We start from the raw sequence: 11,869 nt of genomic DNA on the forward strand, positions 1-11,869 counted from the left end.
GAAGCTGCTTACATTCTAGGCATTAAGATCTATAGGGATAGATCAAAACGCCTGATAGGACTTTCACAAAGCACATACCTTGATAAAGTTTTGAAGAGGTTCAAAATGGAACAGTCCAAGAAAGGGTTCTTGCTAGTTTTACAAGGTACGAGATTGAGTAAGACTCAGTGCCCAGCAACTGATGAAGATAGAGAGCATATGCGCACCGTCCCCTATGCTTCAGCCATAGGTTCTATCATGTATGCAATGCTGTGCACTAGACCGGATGTTAGCCTGGCCATAAGTATGGCAGGTAGATTCCAGAGTAATCCAGGAGTGGATCACTGGACAGCGGCCAAGAATATCCTGAAGTACCTGAAAAGGACTAAGGAGATGTTTCTCGTGTATGGAGGTGACGAAGAGCTCGCCGTAAAAGGTTACGTCGATGCAAGCTTTGACACAGATCTGGACGACTCTAAGTCGCAAACCGGATACGTATTTATTCTTAATGGGGGTGCGGTAAGCTGGTGCAGTTCCAAGCAAAGCGTCGTAGCAGATTCTACATGTGAAGCGGAGTACATGGCTGCCTCGGAGGCGGCTAAGGAAGGTGTCTGGATGAAGCAGTTCATGACGGATCTTGGAGTGGTGCCAAGCGCACTGAATCCAATAACCTTGTTCTGTGACAACACGGGTGCCATTGCCTTAGCAAAGGAACCACGGTTTCACAAGAAGACCAGACACATCAAACGACGCTTCAACCTCATCCGCGACTACGTCGAGGGAGAGGACGTAAATATATGCAAAGTGCACACAGATCTGAATGTAGCAGACCCGCTGACTAAACCTCTTCCACGGCCAAAGCATGATCAACACCAGAACTGTATGGGTGTTAGATTTATTACAATGTAATTCACATGATGATGTGAGGGCTAGATTATTGACTCTAGTGCAAGTGGGAGACTGTTGGAATTATGCCCTAGAGGCAATAATAAATATAGTTATTATTATAATTCCTGTATCAAGATAATCGTTTATTATCCATGCTATAATTGTATTGAATGAAGACTCATTTACATGTGTGGATACATAGACAAAACACCGTCCCTAGCAAGCCTCTAGTTGGCTAGCCAGTTGATCAAAGATAGTCGGTGTCTTCTGATTATGAACAAGGTGTTGTTGCTTGATAACTGGATCACGTCATTAGGAGAATCACGTGATGGACTAGACCCAAACTAATAGATGTAGCATGTTGATCGTGTCATTTTGTTGCTACTGTTTTTTGCGTGTCAAGTATTTATTCCTATGACCATGAGATCATATAACTCACTGACACCGGAGGAATGCTTTGTGTGTATCAAACGTCGCAACGTAACTGGGTGACTATAAAGATGCTCTACAGGTATCTCCGAAGGTGTTAGTTGAGTTAGTATGGATCAAGACTGGGATTTGTCACTCCGTGTGACGGAGAGGTATCTCGGGGCCAACTCGGTAATACAACATCACACACAAGCCTTGCAAGCAATGTAGCTTAGTGTAAGTTACGGGATCTTGTATTACGGAACGAGTAAAGAGACTTGCCGGTAAACGAGATTGAAATAGGTATGCGGATACTAACGATCGAATCTCGGGCAAGTAACATACCGAAGGACAAAGGGAATGACATACGGGATTATATGAATCCTTGGCACTGAGGTTCAAACGATAAGATCTTCGTAGAATATGTAGGATCCAATATGGGCATCCAGGTCCCGCTATTGGATATTGACCGAGGAGTCTCTCGGGTCATGTCTACATAGTTCTCGAACCCGCAGGGTCTGCACACTTAAGTTTCGACGTTGTTTTATGCGTATTGGAGTTATATGGTTGGTTACCGAATGTTGTTCAGAGTCCCGTATGAGATCACGGACGTCACGAGGGTTTCCGGAATGGTCCGGGAACGAAGATTGATATATAGGATGACCTCATTTGATTACCGGAAGGTTTTCGAAGTTACCGGGAATGTACCGGGAATGACGAATGGGTTTCGGGAGTTCACCGGGGGGGCAACCCACCCCGGGGAAGCCCGTAGGCTTTGAGGGTGGCGCACCAGCCCTTAGTGGGCTGGTGGGACATCCCAAAAGGGCCCTATGCGCCTAGGAAAGAAAATCAAAGAGAAAAGAAAAAAAAAGAGGAGGTGGGAAGGGAAGGAAGGACTCCCACCCACCAAACCAAGTCCAACTCGGTTTGGGGTGGGGGAGCCTTCCCCCCTTGGCTCGGCCGACCCAAGGCAAGGTCCCCTCCCTCCCACCTATATATACAGAGGTTTTAGGGCTGATTTGAGACGACTTTTCCACGACAGCCCGACCACATATCTCCACGGTTTTTCCTCTAGATCGCGTTTCTGCGGAGCTCGGGCGGAGCCCTGCTGAGACAAGGTCATCACCAACCTCCGGAGCGCCGTCACGCTGCCGGAGAACTCTTCTACCTCTCCGTCTCTCTTGCTGGATCAAGAAGGCCGAGATCATCGTCGAGCTGTACGTGTGCTGAACGCGGAGGTGCCGTCCGTTTGGTACTAGATCGTGGGACTGATCGCGGGATTGTTCGCGGGGCGGATCGAGGGACGTAAGGACGTTCCACTACATCAACCGCGTTCACCAACGCTTCTGCTGTACAATCTACAAGGGTACGTAGATCACTCATCCCCTCTCGTAGATGGACATCACCATGATAGGTCTTCATGCGCATAGGAAATTTTTTGTTTCCCATGCGACGTTCCCCAACAAAGGGTTCACGCAGAGACCCAACATCGATTACTATGTAACATACCTTCTTGGTATTAGTGGAACTATGTTTTGATAATAAATACCGTTGGCAGTACAAATAATATTATCCATGCAGTTAATGGATGCAGTGACTACATACTCATATGAGTCACTCATTTCGGAAATCTATATTAAAGTCCCTGAAGGGCTTCATTTTCGAATCCAAAAACAGATCGCAACATGTATTGTGTAAAACTCCATAAGTCACTCTATGACTAGAAATAGTCGTGAATCATATGGTACTATCAACTACACGAGTTCCTTCTTCAGAGGATTACTCAAAGGATGATGATTATTCATGTGTTAATAAAGGAATCCCAAAATTTTATTTCCTTACATCACCTCAGTGTATATCGATGATTTCATCATCAATGTCTCTACAAGACATAAACATACACAAAATCATCTCAAGACGGAAAATTTGGATTTAACCAAATTTAGCTTAAGTTTACAACTTGAGCATTCTATCAAGAATACGTATCAGTCTACATATATCCAAAACATATACGAGAAGTTCAGTGTGGATATAACATAACAACAAAATACATGTATGGTCATACTACCTTTGATAATGTACAAATCCATCCATACCTAGAGGTGATAATGAAGTGATACTAGGACCTGAAGTTCTATATCTCACTAATGCCAAAACACTCATATACTTGCAAACAACGTCAGGCCTGACACTATATTTGCTATTCGTAGTGCAACCTCAAACAAAAGGTATATGGTTGATATAAGTACTATCATCTTATATCTGAAGATTACAGTAAATCTTGAATATTTCCATCAGGAAATAGAAGACATGACCATGATATGATGTAATGATATTGGCTTTTTATTTGATCCCAATGACGCCATATCAATAACTGAATTTGCTGGAATAGCCTTCACATGGAAGTCATATAAATGGATTTTAATGGTTTCAATTATCATTCTAACATAATTGCTTTATCTAAAGGCATTGCAAAATATGCATAACTTAGTAGAATGGTTAACCACACTCCAAATCATGTGGTTGAGATTCATCAGAATCACATAACTTGATTTATCAAGATACTTCCACTTGTGTTACTCAATACCTACAGGTTATATGAAGAGCAATATCATAAATCACATTGCTCAGGAATTACTTATCCTCATGGATTATAGAAAGTTGAGGAAATAATTTGCAAACAAAATATTGTGATAATCCAACAGATTATACACAATCTCATGTTCATGTCAATGGCATTGGTATGAGACATCCTCCATATTTGCAAAGTTCAGGGGGAGTAATCTCCCAGACTATAACCTATTAACAATCATCAGATTGCATATATTGTACTCTTTTTCCCTTGATGAGTTTTTCCCTAATGGTTTCTCATAAAAGGTTTTTAACGAGACAATATAATCATAAGTGTTTGTATGTGCCATATCATTTTCTCCTTATATTTTTCCTACCGGGTTTTAAAGGAGTTTTCAATGGCATGTCAAATGCACTCTTTTCCCTTATGAGTTTTCTCTCTCAAAAGTTTCTCATAATGGTTTTTAATGAGGCAATATCTTATCAAAGATCATATGTCATACTTTTTATTTTCCCTATTGGGGTTTTTAAAGGAAGTACTCAAGACATATCAATTGTTCTCTAAACTCACCAATGAGTTTTCTCCTTCAAAGGTTTTTCTCATATGAGTTATCAAGAGACAATAATCATTATATGTTGCATTATTTTCTCCTTATTATTTTTCCCACTAGGTTTAAAGGAGTTTTAGCAATATATCTGCACAATTCTCCTCATATTTTTCCCACAGGGTTTTTGGAGGAGACTTTCAAGAATATTCAAAGAATTTATGAAGATGATGCATATACTCAAGAAGAGGCGTTGTACAAGGGGGAGTGTTAAGAATAGATTAGTTGCTTATTAATTAAGCTGATTAGGATTAAGTTAATTCTTTGATAGGTTACTTAGTCCTCAAGTAACCATGCACTTCCTTGACTCTCAAGGAAACTATGTAATAACTTGGCCCTTAAGTAACTTCAAGTTACTTGACTCCCAAGCAACATGTGTACTTTCGCTTGGGTATAAATACCCCATTGCTATCATCAATAAAGACTAATGAATCATCTTTCATTCAACTCTCTCGTTCTTTACTTTCTACTTCAAACAATTGGGACTCGACATTGGGACTGAGAGGAGAGGAGAAGTGACGGAGAGCCGAGCGGAGGGTGAGAGAATGAATCTAGGGCTCGGATCGATGGAGATTTTTAGTGGGGACAAAGTAAAGTCTGTGCAGGGCATGTTGGGTCGCAATATCGAAAACGGGCCACTCCATAGCCACCTTATATATAGGCTAGATATAAAGAGTACCGATTAGCTCACACATATATGTGCTGTTCAAGGAGGTCGATTTCATCGTAAAAAATGACCGGTCACTCACCTGCCATCCACTTCGTCAGTATAGGTTCCGGCTGTAGATACTTAGTCTAACCAGAGCATCATTGGCCAAGATACAGAAGTCATTTCACTACCCCATCGTCATCGACTCTCTATTCCTCATCAGTTTGGTTGCCCCGCGGGGCATACCATCGCACATTTCGGCATGCAGCACCGAGAGATGCACTTGTCTCTCTCATGTACCGATGGATCTGAGCTCATAATTCCTGACAGTAGTCCACTTTTCTCTCAAGTCTCTCTCATGTACCGATGTGAGCTGCTAGCTGATAATTGAGTGATTTCTAGCTTCTTGCTACCCACGCAACTCGAGCTCCTGTAGGTAGGCACACGTGTGTGGGTTTCAAGCGTCTGATAGGGATCTCGGAACGAGGTTGACAGCTACGTGACACGAGTCGCAGAAATGAAGTGATGCATCTGTTCCGGCCGGCGGACCGGGACTATCAATCACAACTCATTCACAAAGAATACTCTTGTCGATTATCGGCTGGAGATGCGTGTCCCCAAGAACCAGATGATCGAAAACATGCTTTGCTTTCTAGGTGCTTCCGTCCACGCACGGCACAACGGCCGGCTAGGGACCATCATATAGTACTATTTTGATTTTGCTGGTCTCTATAGCGAGCACTTTATCGTTGCATTAAACTATTGTATACTTCTTCCGTTTTTAAACATAATTCTTTTAAGACATTTTAATAAGGGATTACATACGGAGAAAATGAGTGAACTTACACTTTAAAATATGTCTATATATATTTAAATATAGTTTTCTATTGAAATGTATTAAAAAAATTATATTTAGGAACGAAGGAAGTAAGTGAAATTACATCTGTCTCTACAACAACACGAGTAAACCATCTCACACACATTCAGTGACGACAGGTGTGGACCAAATATTAAGGGGGCTAAATGAGTGAATATGACGCTCCGTCGCTGCACACATTACGTCAATCCTAGGGTAAACCTGCGGCCTAGAGGTACAACCATGTAGACGGATAACACCTATAAAAACTTAATGGTGCATCTCGTGTTGCTCCCTAGGAAACGCTAGGGATTGTTCATAGTGCCGCCGCTAGCTTTCCCCATCGGATCCTTCCTTCCGCCGTGGTGGTGTACTCCATTAATAAACGACGACGAGGGATCTCCCATCTTCGCTGCAGTTATTGTGTAGCATGGGGAAGAAAGGTATAGACATGTTTGAATTGTGCGGCAATTTGTGTCCGCAAGCATGTCTTCAGTTGTGTGCTAATGTCCATCAAGAAGATTCGCGCGATCGGTTGTAGACGAACACGCATGTTAGGGAACGGGTGTGATTTCAATTTCTCGTGACCTTAGGGCCTCCCGACAACATCATTCTCTTCGGCAAGTGGTTGTAGCAACACAAAGGTGGCTTTGGCGAGACGATGCATTTCGAATACGAGGCTTCAAGCTCCAGTAGTGATAACCTCTAGGCACGACCTTTGTTAGTTGCATATATTGCAGCGGCGTCGTGCATACGTGTCGCGTCTCTTGACGTGCTCCTAGGTGCTTTGTGAGAATGAAGGTGAACCATATATGATAAAAGTAGTGTTCTTTTATAACTAATTATTGTACAAACTAACTATAAAATGGGTTATAAGATTGCTTATAGCCAGTAGTCGGCTATACCATAAACAATGCTCTCATACTTAGAGGGTGTTTGGTTGGGCTTCCAGCCAGCTTCCGTCTACCGGCTTCTAAGCCAAAAGCTCCTATTTAGGGGCTTCCGGCTGCAGCTGTGGCTTTCGGCCTTGTCACAACCGCAGTCGAAAGCCACAGCTGCAGCTGGAAGCCCCTAAATAGAAGTTTTTGGTTTCGAAGCCGAAAGCTGGCTGGAAGCCCAACCAAACACCCGTAGATTACCGCGCGCACGCACGCACGCAAAACTCACCACGCATCTACTACCAGCGCTCCCGCCCACGCGCGCGCGCATGGCCCTGCCCGGTCGCCCGCGCGGCGCCGCGCGCTGTCGTGGTAGCACTGGCGCTAGCATAGCAATCCCAGCTGGGTTCGTGGGATCGGATCGGAGGAGCGGCGTCCGGTTCCCCTGCCGGGTCGCCACGCGCCGCCCGTCCCGTCGCTGCCGGCACACGCCCCCACGCCGCATGCGCCCCGCCCCGCCCCACGATACCCTGTCCGCCGATCCGCCCGCATCGATCAAACCCGTAGCCCTCGCTCGACCGGAGCCGGAGCCGGACGAACCGCACCCGTGACGGACGGATGCACACCCCAACCCGACCCGACCCGGCCCGGCCCGGCCCTCCATTTCCCCCGGGCCATCGCGATCCGCCCCCTGCGCTGCACCACGCGTCCCTTCTCGTCACCATCCAACCCGGCACGACGTGTTCCGCTCGCTGCTAAGCAATTCCGATTAATAAACCTCTCCAGCTCTTTTATTTACTTTTTTCGGATAGAAAAGAAAAAGACAGTACCGGCGTGCAACCTGGGACACGCAAACGCTATCCTTGGAGCCATCCGGCGGGCGGGCGACACGTGGCGCGCGTCCGTGCACGTCCAGTTCAGGCAGTTTCTCCTGCCCACCCGCGCCGCGTCCGGGCGTCAAGTGGCGCCACCCCATTGGCCCAGCTGGGGCGCGCGCGCGGGCCCCGCTTGCCTAGAAAGGCACGAGCCCCGGCTGGGATGGCAACGTGTCCTGACGGATGGGTGGGGCCGCCGGAAAGGTAGGAAACTGCGAGGGGAAAGAAAATAAATGGCGACGGACGGACACGTGGTGCTCTGCTCCACAGGCTTTGATTAGGCGTGGGGCCCTGCTGGGTAGTAGCAGTACTGTTCTTTAATTCGTTCCATTTATTTTGTCTGCTCGTGTCGCCCATCCCGAAATGGCCGCCGTGTCATCAACATCGGAGGATACGCTCGGATTTTGAGTATCCGCGGCTTTTTCATTTAAAATCCATGCTTCAAATAATTTATTTCCTCCACGTCCTCCTGAAACTTGTAAGTGTTTTTTTTTTCAATGATGCCAAGCATAGGACAGTTTTAATCCCGTGTGATTTGGAATAGCATATGCTAATTGTAATGTAACTATCTCAGTGTTGTTTTTTCAATGATGCCAAGCATAGGATAATTTTAATCCCGTGTGACTTGGAATAGCATATGCTAATTGTAATTGTAATTGTAATTCAAAAGGGTTTGTTGTTTTCCATGTTAAGAAAAGAGAGAGAGAAAGGGTTTGTTGGGTTGGAGGGCCAAAAAAAAACACAAAAACAATACACAACAAGATAGCCGTCATCAATAATTTGAGTTTTTCGAAACAGACAACTGATGCGGGAGAGAATAAATGTCGTTCCTCGCACACCGCACCGGTCGCCTGTGTCGTAAGGCTACGGGTTCCTCGCCCCTTCCCCCTTAACTGAAGGAGCCCACGTGTGTGGTTTTCGCACGATGCGCCTGCATGGCCCATGCATTGCTGACGATAAGCCGAGACCTCGAGCTACACTATGGCTCCGACTGATCGGCCAGCACAACACGATGCAAATTGAACGGAGGCCATTTTGCTCCGCCGTCTTAGGAACCCGACCGGGTGGAGCATCGACAAGGGCTGCAATTTTCACGAGCAGAGCATATGCTTGTATCAAGCCATTTCCAAAACCCAGTCCATGTGTTAGGCCTGCCACATTTCTTTTCACTATAAAACCATCCATTTCCCCTAGAGCACAAGAAAAAAAGCAAGTGACAAATGTTTGTTGTTTAAATGAAATAAAAAAAGCAAGTGACAAATCAGCACGGATTCTGAACAAGTGTACGTGAGGTGGGGTGGGGTGGCGTGGGCCGGGCCCGGGCGACAGGAAAATAATATCGGGAGCGGCCATGGCCACGCGGACCCCTCTGGCAGCAGACACACCGGACGGGAGGGACCGGTGAAGAAGACCTGCCCGGTACGGCGCGCCCGCTCCAATCCCCTCCCCCTTTCCCCTCCCCGGACACGCGCGCGCGCTCCACACCATCATCCATCCTCCTCGTCCTCCCCCCACCCTCCTCCCTCAGCTCCACCCACCATTCTACCCGCGCCTAGCAGCAGCCCAGCCCCTATAGCTGCCTCCCTCCCGGACCCCTCCGGCGCGGGTCTGTCTCTGGCCGCTTTCTTTCTTTCTTTCTCGGGCGAGTCGGCGGCCGCTGTCTTTCCTTTTTCGGTTCACGGGGCCGGCGGGCGGAGGTTCTGTAGCGTCCGGGATGGCGGCTGCTGCGGCGATCTGCGGGGAGGACGAGCCGGCGCCGCGCGATCCGGCCGCGGCGGCCGAGTGCGCGGCGGCGGGCGGCGGGGTCGAGCGGCTGGATCTCGGGGACGGGCGGGCGGCGCTCGTGGCGGGGGGCAAGAGGAGCGTCTACCTCATGGAGTGCGAGCCGGTGTGGGGCTGCGTCGCCACGCCGGGACGCGGCGGGGAGATGGAGGACGCCTGCGCCGCCGTGCCCCGCTTCGCCGACGTGCCCGTGCGCCTGCTCGCCCGGCGCCAAGACCTCGACGGGCTCGGGCTCGACGCCGACGCGCTCCGCCTCCCCTCCCACCTCTTCGCCGTCTTCGACGGCCACGGCGGCTCCGAGGTATGCATATGCCGGGGCTGGAAGCCCCCCTCCCCTCCCATCGGATTCGTCGCCGCGAGCCCCGTGATCTGACGATCTGTCGTCGAGCAGGTGTCCAACTACTGCCGGGAGAGGCTCCACGTCGTGCTGAGCAAGGAGCTGAGGAGGCCCCCCAAGGATCTGGGGGAGATGAGCGATGTGGACATGAAGGAGCACTGGGACGACCTCTTCACCAAGTGTTTCCAGACAGTGGATGACGAGGTGTCGGGGCTTGCAAGCAGGCTTGTCGACGGTGAGCCCCGGTTAGAGCCGATCGCCGCGGAGAACGTGGGGTCGACGGCGGTTGCAGTGGTGGTCTGCTCCTCTCATGTAGTGGTGGCCAATTGTGGCGATTCACGCATCGTGCTCTCGCGCGGGAAGGAGCCTGTTGCTCTCTCAATTGATCAGAAGGTATACAAAGGTTTTGTGAGCATCATAGTATAGGTACAGCATCCACTTTTTTGGGTTAAATTCTGACTATGTTATGCCTTGTTGTTTCAGCCTGACAGGAAGGATGAGCGCGCGAGGATTGAGGCTGCGGGAGGCAAGGTCATCCAATGGAATGGACACCGAGTGTCCGGGATACTTGCTATGTCACGATCCATTGGTATGCAGCTATATTTATCTTGCACCATGTGTTGCTATTTTTCATACGACACGCATCATAGTATGGACCATGTGGTTGAGTTTGAAATTGTAGTCATAGCAACATCAAAGCATGGCGCAAAATTACTTGGTCCGGTGCGATAGGGGTAAATGTTTTGGCGCGCTGCTGCTTTGTTTGAAATCCAGGAAAGTAGCTGTGCTTGAGGCGTTATTTCTCGTTAGTCGTTACTTGATACCATTTTAAGGAGTGAAAAAGCATGCATAGGTGTGCCCTCCGTGACAACAGAACGGCTAGCCTTTAAGCATGCCTAGATGCTAGGCGACAACAGAACGCCTAACACGTCATCATGCTAATTTGTGCTTAGGGGAGATACACACTAGGCAGTGGCAAAATGCACACTTGACGCGTAGCACTTTTCCCCCTTGATTTCAAGATTCCTCATTTATGGAAACCTGAAGTCCCTATTATTTTGGCCGCTATCATGTAAAGTGTTGACTGCGTTGGTTTTGCTACTAACCGTGCTGTTGAACTTGCAAAATGATGTTAAATGTAGCTTTGTGATAGAATCAAGTATGAAGATGTGATTAAGAAAAGAAGATACCTAGTATGCAGGTGTGATTTAAGGAAAGAAGTCACCTACCAAAGTAGAAAAGCCATCTTTTATGGAAGCAAGAAAGGTACCTTATGTCATGCAAGTGGCACTTGCAGCTTGGACCATGGCTAATACCGGGTCTTAGTTGTATCTGTTCTCATCACATCTCTTTTGTCATTCAAGTTGATGCATAATAAACACCTGGACAAAATTGTTCCTCCATTTTCAACTGAAATTTTTTTGTTGGAACCTATGATAGCTCAGCTGATTTATCTGTGCATTGGATGACATTTTTCCGAACCCAGTACAATCTCTACTAAACTGAAAATTGATCATGTTACAGGTGACCGATACTTGAAGCCATACATCATTCCAAAACCAGAAGTTACAGTTGTTCCTCGGGCAAAAGATGATGATTGTCTCATTCTGGCAAGCGACGGGCTTTGGGACGTCGTGTCGAATGAAGAGGCGTGTAAGGTTGCACGTCGGCAAATCCAGCAGTGGCACAAGAACAACAGCGTTACAACATCATCGTCAGATGGAGGCGATGGATCCACCGATCCTGCCGCGCAGGCAGCTGCTGACTATCTCGTGAGGCTGGCGCTGAAGAAAGGAAGCCAGGATAACATCACTGTAATTGTGGTCGACTTGAAACCCCGGAGGAAATCCAAGAATAATTCCTAACATGACTTGAATTCATCATACTAGTAGTCGGTCTTCTAATGAGACTTGACCCACCTTTTTCGTTGGGTTTCAAGAATTGTACATGTATATGCTAGATGGATTTTCAACCTAGTGGGTTATAATGATTAATTAATCATATCCTCGTTTTGGTTCGTTCATGTGGTCGAAATATTCTC

At 47.4% G+C, this 11,869-nt stretch overlaps 1 protein-coding gene across 1 annotated transcript; it reads left to right on the forward strand.

The window, feature by feature from the left end:
* The first annotated feature begins 9,177 nt into the window (after window positions 1-9,177).
* On the forward strand, window positions 9,178-11,846 carry LOC123448346 (protein phosphatase 2C 50-like). Its single transcript, XM_045125185.1, has 4 exons — window positions 9,178-9,792; window positions 9,883-10,221; window positions 10,312-10,417; window positions 11,353-11,846. Exons 1-4 carry the CDS (start codon window positions 9,424-9,426, stop codon window positions 11,691-11,693), a joined length of 1,155 nt encoding a protein of 384 aa, XP_044981120.1. The 5' UTR covers window positions 9,178-9,423; the 3' UTR covers window positions 11,694-11,846.
* Window positions 11,847-11,869: the final 23 nt, after the last annotated feature.

This window comes from Hordeum vulgare, chromosome 1H, assembly GCF_904849725.1.
Source record: "Hordeum vulgare subsp. vulgare chromosome 1H, MorexV3_pseudomolecules_assembly, whole genome shotgun sequence".
NCBI lineage: Eukaryota > Viridiplantae > Streptophyta > Magnoliopsida > Poales > Poaceae > Hordeum > Hordeum vulgare.

Excerpts from the sequence above, each read along its gene's own strand:
- LOC123448346 (XM_045125185.1), top strand. The coding sequence starts at position 9,424 with ATGGCGGCTGCTGCGGCGATCTGCGGGGAGGACGAGCCGGCGCCGCGC. Across the intron at positions 9,793-9,882 it reads ACGGCCACGGCGGCTCCGAG|GTGTCCAACTACTGCCGGGA; the intron begins GTATGCATATGC and ends GTCGTCGAGCAG. Across the intron at positions 10,418-11,352 it reads TGCTATGTCACGATCCATTG|GTGACCGATACTTGAAGCCA; the intron begins GTATGCAGCTAT and ends ATCATGTTACAG.